Genomic DNA, 15,180 nt, shown 5'->3' with positions numbered 1-15,180 from the left:
TGATGCATCTAGAGTTGATGAATATGTACTGAATATTTATTCTCTGGATAACTAAATTGTAGACCAGGCTAGATAACCTCCTCGATGCAGCGGCTTGCACCGAGCTCAGGGAACGAGAAGTTCTTGCGCGCGTATAGGTACCAAAAGACAACAATCAAAAGACCAACAATAGCGAGAACAGCCGAGATGTAGTTCATGGAGCCGGCTTCGACTGGCAGGGCGTACGGAAAGCAGTAAAACACCAAAGCGATGGGAGCCCAGCAAAGAAAGACGACGTTGGCCAGTAGCCCAAGCCGAGGATACCAGAATGGACCATGTTGAAGACGCGATCGCCCATGCTTCAAGAGCAAGACAATTGGGATGGCATAGCTAGCATACTGGAGCAGAATGCCAGCAGAGACCAGTGAGTTGAAGGCCGTCTGGGATCCAAGGTAGAGAAAACCCAGCAGGCTTGTGAATGCAGCCGACCAAATCAAAGCATAGATTGGCGTGTGAAAAGGAGCACCCATCACCTGGCCAATATGCTTCGAAAAGGGAAAGCCCTTGTTAAGACCAATGGTCCACGCAAGGCGAGACTGCCAGACGTGAATCCCCCACATTGCACCGACGCTCGAGATGAAGATGGCGATCTGAAAGGCAATGGCGGCAGCTTTGCTTTCTCCAAAGGCTACGTACACGGTTGCCATGGCCGAGTTTTGAGTTTCGTAGTTGGTCTGGTTGACGCAGAAAGCGAGGACAATCGGCAATCCAGTGACAAATCCAACAATGATTGTCAATATCAGAGCCTTTGGTACATTGGTGCTGGGATCCGGAATCTCCTCGGCGATGTGGACAATGGCATCTAGACACGAGAAGCCCCAGTTCAAGCCGTTTTGCCCAATCAGGAATGCCACGCCGGTTGACCAGCCCGAGACGTTGTAGAAGTCGGTGAAGATGTCTTTGGCGGAGCGCCTCTCGTCCGATGCAGCAAAGAGGCCCACGAACAGAGCGACCAAGAGGCACATGGTAAAGGCCAAAATGCCCTTTGTGATTCTCGGCAGCAAATGCTCAAAGGCGCTCAGGGCGAGCGTTACCAAGTTGGTCACCTGGTATGCGACGAAGCCCATCCAGGGATCTTGTTGGAAGCTAGGGTTGAGAAGACTTCCCAGCGAAAAGAGCAAGCTGGGCGCAACGACACAGACCGAGGCGCCGGTGCACACAGCTCCGGCCCAGCTGAGGAGAGCCGTGACGTATGAGAGGAAACGACGTGGTCCGGGGGGAGAAAGGGCCGCAACCCAGATGTACTGGCCTCCAGCATCAGGGAGAGCAGATGCCAGCTCGGACAGGCTTGTTGCGCACGCGAGTCCGACAATTGCCATGAAAAGGAAGCCCCAGAAAAGAGTGACAGAGCCACCACTGGCGGTGATGGATCCGATGGTGAGGATGACCCCTATAGCCGTGTTGGTTGTTGACGCGCCAATGGCCATGGCAGACCAGACACTGAAGGGTTTCTCCATAACGATGACATCCCCGATGATGGATTCTGGTTTGGGAGAAGTTACAGGGCCTTGGCCCACTGCCTGTTTCTCCTTTGCGCTCATTGTGGAGATGATGGTGTTGTGTGGTCCAGAGTATGGAGAGTGAAGACATGGGATGCCAAGCCATCTATAGCCTGGGGAAGCCGCCTTTTTGAAGTAGACCAGCTCATAGCCTATGTTGTTCGTGACAATCTCGGAACACACGGCCAACGCGGGGAAAGGGGGGCCAGACCAGCTGGACTTGATTTAGTGTGGCAGATGCGGGGACTAACGGCGATAGCGAGGGTTGTGAGCATGAGATTTTTATCGACCAGCTAATAAGAGCGAGGCTCACTGAGTGGCGGTTTGTTTCCTGATTCGGCTAATAGGCGAACGCTATCCTGCGCCCACATTCATGGGTAACGACCTGGGACCGTGCAAGCTGAGCCTACCTATGATAACATATCCATGCGTGCCTGCGCAAGGCTCCTGTCACAATGCCGCACGTCCCGAATAAGATGTCTTGGGTCCGAGTCATTTTGCGAATGGCTGTGCTAACGAAGATCTGTCGATACGAACTTCCCTAGGAGGCAATGATGCCGGATTGCCAACGTCTACGTAATCGGAGGCCCAAAGTCTTAAAATTTACAAGTTAAAGGAGATCATCTTGATATCTCTGGCCTCGCCGACTTGGATTTACACCAACTAGTAATACAGAGAGAGGGTGGGCTCTCTTGTCTGGGATGAGTCTTGATTCCCAAAGCACACAGCCCGCATCGGGCGATGGTGATGGCTTGGTGTGATGACCTGTGTGCCGTGTCTTGTGACCATTTTGTCCCAGTTTATTGTTTAGACAAACAGTGATCCAAAACCCAACCTGCTTCTACTGAGTCACTTGGGCACTTGAACTCGGTCTTCTGGCTCAGTTATCCCATCGAGGGCCGGACTTCAACTGAACCGGGCTTCATTAAGACTTGTAGAGCAACTGAATCAATTCAGTCACAATGCACAGAATATCTAGTCCAGCGTGATATAAACAGTCTTGATGTTGGTGTAAGCTTCGATTCCAGCTTGCCCACACTCGCGACCAACCCCCGATTGCTTGTATCCTCCAAACGGCGCTCGGATATCCGAGTTGTTGCTGCTGTTGACCCAGACAGCTAACAAGACGACGTTAGTTGGAAGTTCATCAGAGACAAGGACTGGAAGAGAGGACTTACTACCGCTTTGTATCTTGCGCGAGATTCGATGAACCCGGCTCACATCTTTAGTAAAAAGAGCAGCACCAAGACCAAAGAAGGTGTCATTTGCTCGTTTGATAACCTCGTCTTCTGTCTTGAATGAAAGGACGGCAGCGACCGGACCAAAGATCTCTTCACGGTAAATTGTCATGTCGTCCTTGACGTTTGTAAAGACGGTTGGCTCAACAAAGTACCCTCTGCCGCTACCAGCAGTTTCGTGGACCTTACCTCCGAGGGCCAGCGTTCCGCCTTCGGACTTTCCAATCTCAATGTACTGGAGAATCCTGTCTCGCTGCGCCTGGCTGACCTGGGGGCCCTGGAACGTGTCGGCCGCGAAAGGGTCTCCGACCTTGGCAGAGGCAGCCTTTTCCAGGAACCGGCGGAGAAAGTCGTCGTAGACCTTTTCGTGCACAAAGATTCGGCTGTTGGCAGTGCAGACCTGGCCGGCGTTTGACATGATTCCAACATGTCCCCAGTATGCTGCCTTGTCTAGGTCGGCATCGTCGAAGACGACCAGCGGTGACTTTCCGCCTTTCCAAGTATCAGTTCGGCTGGCTTTCTAGTGACACTTGTAAGATTATACGTACCTGTTTCCAGAGTAATACTCTTGAGGTTTCCTGACGCGAGCTTCATAATCTCTCGGCCGGTCTGTGTCGAGCCGGTAAAGGCGATCTTGTCAACACCCATGTGCGACGCAAGGGCAGCGCCTGCATCTCTACCATAACCATTGATGACATTGACGACACCCTTTGGATAGCCAGCTTCCTTGAAAAGAGTCGCTAGGTATAGGATGGATAGCGGTGTCTGCTCGGCTGCCTTGATGACAACGCAGTTTCCAGTCGCGATGGCAGGACCCAGCTTCCAGGCTGCCATGCTGAGGGGGTAGTTCCAAGGGATAATTTGGCCACAGACACCAATAGGTTCGCGGGTGGTGAAGACATGCTGGTTCTTTTCAGTCTCGATTACTACCAAGCGGTCAGTCAAATGCTCGATACAGATGGGCGAGAGACACTATTACCTTGGCCATGTAATTTGTCTGCGTATCCCGCATAGTATCTGAACACGGCGATGACCTCCTGTACGTCCTCTTGCAGGGCAACATGGAATGGCTTGCCTAAAGTCTCGGATCAGCGTCTCAAGGAGCAAGGATCGCCATTGCCTGGGATTACTCACCACCGTCCCACGACTCAACAGTAGCCAGCGTCTCAGCTTGAGCCTCGACAAGATCAGCCAGACGGCTCAGAAGACGACCCCTCTCAGTGCACGTCACTTCTCCCCAGGGCCCATTGAAGGCCTCACGGGCAGCCTGAACGGCAGTATCAACATCCTTGGCCCCGGCGGCGTGGACTCGTGCGATGACGGATTCGTTACTGGAAATGACCAGGGTTAGCGCCTGCAACACTCGAGAATAGACCTATACTTACAAAGGGTTGACAGCGTCAATGGTTTCGCCTGACCGAGCGGCAACAAACTCATTGTTGATGAACAAGCCAAGGGGTTGCTCGTAGGTGACCCCGTTAGGAGCAGTTAACTGGACAGAGAGGGGAGAGGGTGCCATGATGGACGGAGTGACTTGGAGTTTTCTGAGGTGAGTGGGAGCAAGGGCAAGGCATCTAGATTGGGCTAGCTATATGATGTATGTCAAAAAGGAGGGTATCAAAGGCTACAAGTTGCTCAAGTGTTCGTTGGGTTTCGATTACTCTCTCTCGCTTGCCAGCCGAATTCGTCAACAGGCTTCAAATGGACAAAAATACATGAGAATGAAATGGTGCCAGTCACGATAGATCGGCCTCTTGTTTTCTTGCCACTGTCATTCAGGGCGGAACTTAATGATCAAACACAACCCTGCCGATAATCTAGGCCTTCGATTTTATTCCGGATTGGGAAGGAATGCGTGCGGGGTTTGTTGGAGACGGCCTCGCCCCGGATCTGCCGTATCTACAACCCGACGCCTTCGGCCTGTGGAGAACGGGGGGCATTCGTGACATGATAAAGAGTACTTTGGCCTCGGCGAGATTTACATGCATGGGTAAGTACTTGCTATCAGTCCAGAACAAGCAACTGGACACTACCCTTGAACCAAGTCAAAGCGGCTAGCTTCTACAAGGGGATGGCGAATCAAGGGCTTGGAAATAGAAGCTAGCAAGCCCCCATCCTTTGCCACCCGCCTTGTTGATTTGAGACACCATGGCTATGCGAGCTCCCAGATCCGATGGCCCGAAAGATTGTTGTCATTGTTGACAAAAGCACCGTGATGCAGTGAACCGCATCATTCCTTCTTCTGGAAGGAATGCATGTATCTTACGATGGGCTAGGCACACCCTGGCTCGTTTGCCCCTACCTTGCCGGACAACGAAGCGCTCTACAAATACAGGCTCTTGAATTCTTCATGACCATCATCAAGGCAGGAAATCGCCAGACTTTTCATCCCTGAAACATCTCTTTGGCATCATATCATATGTCCCTCCCAGCCATGTCAACAGTTACAGAGCTCAGCAACCCCAACTTTGACTATGTCATCGTTGGAGGAGGCACGGCTGGCTGCGTCATAGCCAGTAGGCTGGCCGAGTCTCTCCCCGATCACAAGATCCTCATGATCGAGGCCGGACCCAGTGATCTGGATGAGAAACAAATCCTTGACTTGCGAAACATGTACAACCTGATGGGAAGCGAGTTCGACTATAGCTACAAGTCGGTTGAGCAGCCAAATGGTGAGACTTGCACTGCAATATCTGGGCTAGACATGAGACTGACTCCGTCCTAGGGAACAGCAACATCCTTCACTCGCGCGCCAAGGTTCTCGGTGGCTGCTCGAGTCACAATGGCAGTCTCGCCGTGCACCCTTTTGAGTACGACTGCAAGAAGTGGGAAGAGGCTGGCGCCGTTGGATGGGACTGGGAAACGATGAAGCGACTCATCAAGAAGTTGCGGACGCCCATTGTGCCCATCCATGAGCGACACCGAAACCCCATCGTTTACGACTTCATGGAGGCGACCAACAAGGCTCTGGACATCCCGATTGTTGACAGCGTCAACCACGAGATCACCTCGGCAAATGGCCTCTCAAAGGGCGGTGTGTCATTCTGCTCTCTGACATACGACCAAAACACTGGCTATCGAGTCAGCGCAAGCGTTGCCTACATCCACCCCATCCTGAAGGGCAAGGAGAGGCGCCCCAACCTCACCATCCTCACCAATGGTTGGGTGGACCGCATCAATGTCGTCGATGGAACGGCTACAGGAGTCAACTTGACCCTTGAATCTGGAAGAAAGGTCAAGATCAATGCCAGGAAGGAGACTATCCTGTGCGCCGGCACCATCGACACGCCGAGACTGATGCTCCTCTCTGGCATTGGCCCCCGCAACGAGCTCGAGAAGCTCAACGTCCCAGTGGTCAATGATCTTCCCGGCGTTGGAGAGAACCTCATGGATCATCCGGAAGCCATCATCACCTGGGAGCTCCACGAGCCTCTCGAGGACAAGACGGTCATGTGGGCTGATGCTGCTCTCCTTGCGCGCCGTGAGCCTGCCAACATCCACGGAGACGACGGCACCGTCCCTGATGCCATGATGCACATCTACACCATGCCGTTTGACATCCATCAGGCTGCTCTGGGTTATGACATGCCCAAGAACGTCTTCTCCCTGACACCGAACGTCCCTAGATCCCGTTCACGAGGAAAGGTGTGGCTCAAGTCTGCCGATCCCAAAGAACACCCCGCCATTGACTTTCGATACTACACCGACCCTGACGGATACGATGAAAAGACCATCGTCTGGTCCTTTAGAGCTGCTCGCGCCATCGTCAACCAACAGCCACTGAAGAAGTGGATCAAGCGAGAGGTCGCACCAGGCCCTGGCTGCCAGACTGACCAGGAGCTGTCCGAGTACGGGCGCAAGACTGGAAACACAGTATACCATCCTTGCGGCACAGCCAAGATGGGAGACACTGTCCATGACCCCATGGCCGTGGTGGATCCTCAACTGAGGGTCAAGGGCATCAAGAAGCTCCGCGTTGCCGACGCCAGCGTGTTTCCCTTGATTCCTACCATCAACCTCATGTTGACTGTGTTGGCGGTTGGAGAGCGTGCTGCCGAGTTTATCGTTGCTGAAGCGAATAGAAGCGTTGCGAACTTGTAAAAAAAGGAGTACACGGAATTCGTTGATTGCTCGCGAGCTGGGCTTTTTTTTTCCCCATTCAATGGTGAGAGGGAGATTTGGCCAGGGAAGAAGACTGTAGGCAGAACAATTTGGTATACTTGCTGCTCCAACGACAGGTTGTAAACATATCATTAACTACATTACAAGTTCCGTCTCATCAGGCCAATGGAAACACTTGGCCTCTCTCGAGCAAGAGGACAAGCCACGTAGTAGTGATCCCCAGACGCCTCAGCTCCCATATTTCCTCAAGAAGGGTGATGGCGTCCAGCATGACCGGAAGGCGGGTCAAGGAGTATATGGCCTTGAACCGGATCTTGACCTCCTCTCGCTGCTGAACCTTGTGGGCCGGTATCTCAGAGGCGGCAGACATGAGGGGGATGGGCTGAAAATTGAGATACGGCGAGGTTGGAGGGATACGCAGCAAACCCTCCATCGCCTCGCTGGCCCATTGTCGTATCATGGTCTCGCTGTCCAGTTCTGACTGCTCGGGATCACGATCACAGATTCGATAAAGCTGTATCAGGCCATGTTTTCGATACGCATCGCTTAGAAGGAAGAGCAGCTCATCGTCGTGGCTGGGTGTCCATGCTAGCATTTCGTCTTCCAGACTTGCCTCGAGCGCAAGGTCACGAGGTTGCCCATCTACTACTCCACGGCAATAGTGCGTTACTTTGGCGACGGCGTAGAATATGCCCAAAGAGTAACCTGCCATAGGGTGGTACTCTTGCTGGCTGGCCTCAACGGTCTTGGAGATGAACTCAACAGACAATGGCCTGTGGAACCGATGGTCCAGATTAAATGAGGCTGCCATCTCCCACCAGATGTAATTTCCCACGATGAGCTGTATTGCAGGATCGGAAGGGTCGGCTGTAGGGTCACCCAAGATGGAGTCGATGAGGGCTCGAGCACCCACCAAGTGTTCGAGGCCCGTAGTTCCTTCGATCCAAGGCGATGAAATGCCCAGCAGGAAGATGGCAAGAAATGTGGCGATTGCCTTCTTTCGAGTCTGTAGGAGCTCTTGTTGGATGCATAGTAATGTCTGTCCTCGCTCAACAAGGCAGTCACTTGTGTTGGCGTCGCGGAAGCCCTTCATATGTGCCGCGGCAATGCTCTGCACGACATGCAAGAGAGCCGATGACTCCTTGAAGAGGTCCAGGATAGGCAACGCTAGCGGGTTGATGTCAGGGTCGAGCACCATGATGTGGCAGACCTGCTCAAAGTAGTACTGCAGCAGCATAGATGGAGTCGTCCCATCTCCGCAGCACGCCTGTTGGATGAGGAGTGGCATCTCCAGTTTCCACACGGTCTTGCGGGGTGCCGGGGTGCAGACTGTTCCCCGACGCGCGCAGTGTCGACACACAGGGTATGTCTCATCGCATTTCACCCTCCGCAGCCTGCACTCCCGGCAGGCGGACTTGCTCTTGGGCTGTCGGCGTAGGACAGGGGAGTCGAGGTTTGTGTCTTTGGGGGGCCCATGGATTGCGGGGACGACCTGGGAAGACGGAGCAAAGCGGACGCGCCAGGCTTTGGAAACCATTCTGTCGGTATAGAAGAGGATTAATTGATGTTCTAGAGAGAGGAGAGGAGTTGCCGAGACAGAAGATGGCTGGAACAGTCCAAGTGCGAGATACCGACTCCGCATCCTCGGCCCCACCGCTGAGCCTTGATAGCGCTGCGTAGTTGGCGTCTAAGGCGCCGGCGATGACATTTCTTTTTTGCCTTCGACGGACTTCTACAGTACAGTGAAGTGCGGTGCGGTACGGTACATGGAATTAGTACAAACTCTACTGTAGTGACAGTTCCTGGACCTTTGTGAGCCTCTTGGCCGCCCTCCTTGAATGAAGAGGGCGGTGGCACCTGGCTGCATCCCCGTCTCCTCAAAGTACATGGGGCACCCGAAAAATCGTGGGGTAGAATGCCCCGAACGCTTGACCCAATCACTCGACGCCGCGATATCAGCTTATCACAATGCCAGCCTCCGCCATGGTTCAGGGGGGCTTTTCCTTTCTCGGACGAGAGGCGAGGAGCCTTCGAAAATGGACTAGCATGGTCCCAGGAACGCGGCGCACTTGGTGAGCGGCCGGGCAGGGGAAACAGGGCCTGTGATGCCACCAAATATCATGGCAGCTACCTCTCACCAAGAGGAAATATAGTACGGAATAGTTCCATGCCCTGCCCTGGCTGAGGCGCAAAGCATAAATCATCATTACGACCCCTGGGAGGCCTGATCCGATATTGGCCTTTTCGCAAGCTATTGTAGGACTGACGGTGAATGCATTTTATTGACCCACCATCGCTGATGACCCCGAATAGGAAGGAATTTCTTGGTGAGTTGGTTCCGATAGCTATAAAGCGAGCTCTACTTTCTACCAAATTTGCACTTGCACCCCAAGGTCGAGTCAACACTCTTTCTGCTGTTCCATATCCTATACGTTGACACCTTATCTGTCCCAACATGACGACGCAGACGCTTCCCGCCGACTCCGCCAACGGCTATGACTACCTGATCGTTGGTGGAGGAACGGCCGGCTGTGTGGTTGCGAGCCGACTATCCGCCTATCTACCAAAGAAACGTATCCTGCTTATCGAAGGCGGGCCTAGTGATGTCGGGGACAACCGTGTCTTGATCTTGAAAGATCGTATTCAGACCATCGGCACAGACCTTGACTATGGCTATACAAGCGTGCCTCAGCCAAATGGTTGGTACCCACATGATATTAACCTTGCCACACATGATGTAGATTGACTAACCAGAGTCTGCGGTAACTAGGCAATAGTCACATCCTCCATTCGCGTGCCAAGGTGCTGGGAGGGTGCTCCAGCCACAACGACATGATTTCGTTCCGAACGACCGAGTACGACGCATTTCTCTGGCAGAAGCTGGGGTGCAAAGGCTGGACCTTTGATCTTTTCAATCGCCTTCTGGACAAGTTGCGGACTACCGTACGGCTCCCTCACCCCCGAGATCAGAACAAGATGTGCAACGATTGGATCGAGTCTGCGAGGGCTGCCTTGGGTGTCGACAAGGTTCAGGACTTTAACCACATGATATCGTCAAAAGCTGGTCTCCAGGAAGGCGTCGGGTGGTGCAATGTCTCTTATGATCCGGATACGGGCCATCGCAACAGCGCCAGCATTGCGTACTTGCATCCAACCTTTCGAGGGGACGAGAAGCGTCCGGGTTTGACGGTGCTTACTGACGCTTGGGTTTCAAAAGTCCACCTTGAGGGAGATACCGCAACTGGCATTGATGTGGCTCTCAAGTCGGGAGAGATGCATACTTTGCGCGCCAGACAAGAAATCATTCTCTGTGCTGGTGCCATAGATACTCCCCGGCTACTCCTACTATCAGGAATCGGACCCCGGGAACACCTGGAATCAGTCGGCATTCAGGTCACCAGCGACATCTCTGGGGTTGGAGAGAACCTGATGGATCACCCTCTGACAACAATGCTTTACGAGCTGAACCGTACGCCTCCCCAAAACACCGTCGCAAATTCGGACACGGCCCTGTTCTTGCGTTCCAAACCCTTCAACCACAACGGAGACGACGGGCATATCCCCGATGTCATGGTCCATATCTTCACCATCCCCTTTGTTGACGACCTTCAGCGCCTTGGGTACGAGATTCCAGAGCCAGAGCGTTGCTTCCATTTTATGCCCCTGATTCCTCGCCCCAAATCAGTAGGACGACTTTATCTCAAGTCCAACAATCCACACAAGAAGCCAGCTCTTGATTTCCAATACTTCACCGACAAGGACGGCTACGATTCTTCCATTCTCGTCGACGGCATAAAAGCATGCCGAAAGATAGCGGAGCAAGAGCCTTTCAAGTCCTGGATCAAGCGCGAGATCGCACCGGGGCCAGATCTCACCACAGATACACAACTAGACGAGTTTGCTCGTCGGGCCTCGGGAACCGTATACCACCCTGCATGCACAACAAAGATGGGTGACATCGAGACAGACCCCATGGCCGTGGTGGACACAGAGCTGAGAGTGCGCGGGATAAAGGGACTGAGGGTTGCTGATGCGGGTGTTTTCCCAACTATGCTTTCTGTAAACCCAATGCTGACGGTGCTTGCCGTCGGCGAGCGTTGTGCTGAGCTCGTTGCACTTGACGCGGGCTGGAAGGAGAATATGCCAAAGCTATAGGAGAGCGAAGTCATTGTCATAGTCTTTCCCGTCGCTTTATTTGTTGAGCCTCGAAGTCATTAACTGTAGGATTGTGTGAATAGAAGGTATTGGTGAGACTTGATTAGGTCAATGACCTTTCATCGTCAAATTCCTACGTGATGAGGTTTGCTCCGCCAGTGCCCATGAGCTGTACCCAGCAATGTGACAGCTTTTTGGAAGGCCACTGTGTTAGCATTGGGATATGATGCTATGATGTGTTGATGTTCTTTATTATAGTTGAAGCCCGGCCCTCGATGGGTTAACTGAGCCACAAGATCGACAACTTTTTGGGCAGGCCTCATCGTTAAAGAAAACGCATAGAGGCTGATATGCAATCGTATTTGTAAGTCAGGATTTGTATTGCTCGGTTGTTCGGATGGTCTCTGGTGATCCTACAAGTTGAAGGCTTGGATCTGGATCCCTGTCAGCGTGTTAAGTAGTACTGATATTTACTAGGAAGCGCCACAGAAAAGAAGTACGCCTTAGCAATCGCTGGTTCTCTCTGGAGCTCCACCAGCTTCACCGATCAAGACATTCGCTTAAATTACGTGCATGATGCTGCACGTGTGAAGCTGACATCAGGCGTCGATGATTTTTTATCCGAGTTCTGTAATCTCCACGGTTCTCTCTACAATTTCTTTTCGTTAACCCCCCTGGTGCATTGAGATCCCACCATGAATCGCTGGCACCAAGTCAGCTGCGTCGAACCTGACGTTCAAGTCTTGCCAGACCAGACAATCCGCTGCCTTTCCTGTCATCAAACCCCTCACACCACCCAGCTCGTTGCAGAGAGGGCCACAGTCAGCTCGGTTCCGCTTGTGCCACCAGACAAACCCCTAGGACAGCTGAAGCTCTGGTGGCCGCGATCTGTCCCCTACTCGGTGTCGACACTGCCAGCAAGCGACGATGCAGGTACTGGCCAAGATGATATGGATGTGGATCAGGCTTCGGAAGCGGCCTTGACGTCAGGGCCGTACCCGTCGACTCTCGGGCCAAACGAGCTCCGCCTCATCTGCATCGAAGCCGCCCCTTCTCCCGACTATCCTCTACACCTAAGCCTAGAGGTCTACGACTTGGACAACTGTCCGGAATACGAAGCCGTCTCATACACATGGGCCGGCGAGGATGGTGACAGTTCCCTTTCTAAGCCCATCTACGTGGGCCCATTCTGGGACTGTTTAGTTCAGACAAAGAATTGCTGGGAAATGCTGCGCTTCGTACGGCCATGGCGCGGCATTCGGATGCTCTGGGTCGACGCCATCTGCATTAACCAGAACAACATCCCGGAGCGAAGCAGCCAAGTTGCCAACATGGATCGTATCTACTCTTCTTGCAGTCGTGTCGTTGTCTATCTTGGACCTGACCTAGCCCCCCTGCTTCATGGGAGGCCTGCTCGTCGTGGGAGGCTGCACGAGCTGGAGACAGGTGTCATCAAGCCTGTATTCCCTACCCAAACCCAGCAACCTCAGCCCTATCGGCTCGAAGATCTTCTAAGTCGGCGGTACTTTTCCCGGATCTGGGTTATTCAAGAGTTACTCCTGTCCAAAGGAGCCGTCATACGAGTCGGCGACGTCGACTTCTGGGCCGATGCTTCCATGTCGAGTCGCCTCTCTTCGAGCATGCCAACTTGGACATGGGATCAAACACACGCTGCATGGGCACGGTACATATCGCAGGGGGCTTCAAGTATCGGGGATCTCAAGGAGCTGCTTCAGGCCACGGCTCTCTCTCTAGCAACCGACCCTCGGGATCGGATTTTTGGGCTTCTTGGCATCATGCCTGAGTTATCGGTCTTGAGCAACCCGCCGATTTCGGATCCCAACACTCATCCCCTACAGCTTGGAGGCTTACAAGCCGACTCTACGCTTTCTTGTCAACACATTTTTATTGGACTTTTCGGATACTGCATTCTAAACCTGCGGCGGCCAGATGTCCTCTACCATGCGTCGTCCGTCTCGCTCATACCCGACTGCCCGTCATGGGTACCCAACTGGACCTCCCCGGAAACCTGGAAATTGTTGTTTCAATCACCAAAGGCTGATGACGAGCGAATACTCAGTCTGATTCGAGATAGAATACCCCCAGAGTCTGCAGATTTGTCAGACACATCAGAGTCCGAGGATGACGAAGATCCTGTTCGGTTTCACGACCTTGAGGGCCCTGCTCATGCCTACGTCCAAGCAGAACGACGGTGGAATCAGAATGCTAGCATTGATACCTCTACTGGAGCATTGTCCATCAATTTGACACACTGCATGCCGCTATCTGGACCCCTTGAGAAAATTGAAGAGGCGAACGGCTTCTTCCTTTTCTCCCTTGACGCCGAACCTTGTGCCGTCTACCTGGTCTCGCAGCACAGACTGGATGAGCTCGTCACGGGATCAGACAATGACCAGTTATTCATCCTCGACACAGACGATGATTCCAAGATTTATCTGATTCTGCGGCCAAGCAATCGCCAGAATGCGTTCAAACTGGTTGCAGTTTGCCCATATGTCACGATCAAAACCCGCTGGACAGGTCCCCTAGGGGTAGCGCTCAAGGACCTGCAGTGCAGCCTATATGAGGCCTTGCCAGAAGTTCAACAGAAGTTGGAGCAAGAACTAGATCTAGAAGAGGAGTTTGCACCCCTCTGCTCTGGAGTTAAGTCTTACCGCGACCTCCTACCCACGCTGGTAAAACGGCACAGGGAAGGGCCTGAAGACGTCTGGGAACTTGCTAGTGCCATCTACGATGCTTGTGTGGAACGAATTGACCCAAGGTTCTCGCCACGGATCAGCGACGATGGTCATGTTGAAATAACCATATCTAGCTTGGATAAAGAGTTTCCCATCTACACGAGAAGGATCATCAACCACGATCACGGCCCCGATTTCAGGTATCGCATCAAAGGCGAAGAGGAGTGGAGAGATGTTCCTCTCTCCTTGACAACCTATAACAACATGATGCAATCTGGGGAGCAGTGGATAGAGGTTCAATTCGCAGAGATCATAGATCCCAGATACTTTAGGCCCGACGCACGTCAGATTTCTAGAGGTCTTTTCCGGGATCTGGACAGATTTGCCCAAGTGAGCAGGCACACAGGGGAAGACATGTTATCCATGCTGATGAGGGAGCGGAGGGATGAGGACAAGTTTGTAGGGTGTGAAAGTGCGAGTCTCCATTACCTCTTTTGGCAGGATGGTCCTTGGGACAAGCTACAGTTGGTTGGGAGCACGTTCATGGTCCACATAGAATAGCTTCCGGTGTGAGGTAGCCCGACTTGAAAAATCTGAAGAAGCTCCGTTTGGCTTACTCCCTCTAGTGTGTCATCACGGCCTGTCTTGTAGACTTGGCGGTTTATGGTCTCGAACCTCATGTAAAATGCCACGAGGCACAGAATTTGGTTGATCCCGGATGTTGGGATTTCGTCAATTTGAACCTTTAACCCCTGGAACTGGGTGGGCTCGGTATGTTTTGATCCCCTCGCGACGAAGTGGCTTAGGTTGTCTGTTTTCCTGCTTGTCCATGTCATTGCTCTCCGTGGCATCTCTTCAGGTCTTTCCCCGTCGAGTCGATTCGCTCTTTCCCATTCTATCATGCCCAGACCTCTGGTTTTGATTGCGGCTTCCCAGCAGACCAGCCAACCTTCAACCCAGCCAACAACCTAACTTCTTTTCTGCATAGACTATCTATACGTTTTCGCCATCCCAGTGACTCGTGGACCTTGTTCCGAACTCTGTCTCAGTCCGGCTCCGTTCCCTCGACCCGACTTCCAATCTTCTTGTTCGAGCCCCCGATCCATTCAGTTCAACCATTTCCTCCACGTTCTGGCGCCCGGTGCCGTTCCTTCGATCAAGCACAACTCAATCTTCTTCGTGGACGACGCACTCAATTCTGTTCCTCGTTCCGGCACCCGACACCATTATCTTCGATATCCATCCAGTCCAAGGCTCTCTTCTGATCTCGCCAGTTGAAGCTGTTCCTCCGCATTCTGGCACCCAGTACTGTTCCCTCGCCCTCTAGTCCCTTCAATCAAAGCTTCTCTCAATCGTGCTCCGGCTCCGAACATTCTCTTTGCTTCTTCGTGAACTGCGCCCCGGCGCCCGCCATTCCCTCGACTCCAA

The 15,180-nt window shown here is 52.9% G+C and overlaps 6 protein-coding genes across 6 annotated transcripts; 3 read left to right on the top strand and 3 right to left on the bottom strand.

The window, feature by feature from the left end:
• Positions 1-68: 68 nt before the first annotated feature.
• NCS57_01431000 (uncharacterized protein) lies at positions 69-1,580 on the bottom strand (the record flags this gene model as incomplete). Its single annotated transcript, XM_053063915.1, has 1 exon — positions 69-1,580. The coding sequence occupies one exon, from the start codon at positions 1,578-1,580 to the stop codon at positions 69-71; it is 1,512 nt and encodes a 503-aa protein (XP_052907248.1).
• Positions 1,581-2,513: 933 nt separating this feature from the next.
• NCS57_01430900 (Aldedh domain-containing protein) lies at positions 2,514-4,295 on the bottom strand (the record flags this gene model as incomplete). Its single annotated transcript, XM_053063914.1, has 6 exons — positions 2,514-2,656; positions 2,717-3,268; positions 3,325-3,702; positions 3,756-3,851; positions 3,911-4,107; positions 4,162-4,295. 6 exons carry the CDS (start codon positions 4,293-4,295, stop codon positions 2,514-2,516), a joined length of 1,500 nt encoding a protein of 499 aa, XP_052907247.1.
• A 900-nt stretch (positions 4,296-5,195) lies between these two features.
• On the top strand, positions 5,196-6,877 carry NCS57_01430800 (GMC-OxRdtase-N domain-containing protein; the record flags this gene model as incomplete). Its single annotated transcript, XM_053063913.1, has 2 exons — positions 5,196-5,448; positions 5,502-6,877. The coding sequence occupies 2 exons, from the start codon at positions 5,196-5,198 to the stop codon at positions 6,875-6,877; spliced, it is 1,629 nt and encodes a 542-aa protein (XP_052907246.1).
• Positions 6,878-7,055: 178 nt separating this feature from the next.
• On the bottom strand, positions 7,056-8,435 carry NCS57_01430700 (Zn(2)-C6 fungal-type domain-containing protein; the record flags this gene model as incomplete). Its single annotated transcript, XM_053063912.1, has 1 exon — positions 7,056-8,435. The coding sequence occupies one exon, from the start codon at positions 8,433-8,435 to the stop codon at positions 7,056-7,058; it is 1,380 nt and encodes a 459-aa protein (XP_052907245.1).
• Positions 8,436-9,353: 918 nt separating this feature from the next.
• NCS57_01430600 (GMC-OxRdtase-N domain-containing protein) lies at positions 9,354-11,053 on the top strand (the record flags this gene model as incomplete). The annotated part of the gene is made up of 2 exons (XM_053063911.1): positions 9,354-9,597; positions 9,669-11,053. The coding sequence occupies 2 exons, from the start codon at positions 9,354-9,356 to the stop codon at positions 11,051-11,053; spliced, it is 1,629 nt and encodes a 542-aa protein (XP_052907244.1).
• Positions 11,054-11,748: 695 nt separating this feature from the next.
• NCS57_01430500 (HET domain-containing protein) lies at positions 11,749-14,313 on the top strand (the record flags this gene model as incomplete). The annotated part of the gene is made up of 1 exon (XM_053063910.1): positions 11,749-14,313. One exon carries the CDS (start codon positions 11,749-11,751, stop codon positions 14,311-14,313), a length of 2,565 nt encoding a protein of 854 aa, XP_052907243.1.
• Positions 14,314-15,180: the final 867 nt, after the last annotated feature.

The sequence above is a fragment of the Fusarium keratoplasticum genome, chromosome 12 (assembly GCF_025433545.1).
Source record: "Fusarium keratoplasticum isolate Fu6.1 chromosome 12, whole genome shotgun sequence".
NCBI lineage: Eukaryota > Fungi > Ascomycota > Sordariomycetes > Hypocreales > Nectriaceae > Fusarium > Fusarium keratoplasticum.
This window is presented reverse-complemented; position numbering and strand designations above follow the sequence as displayed.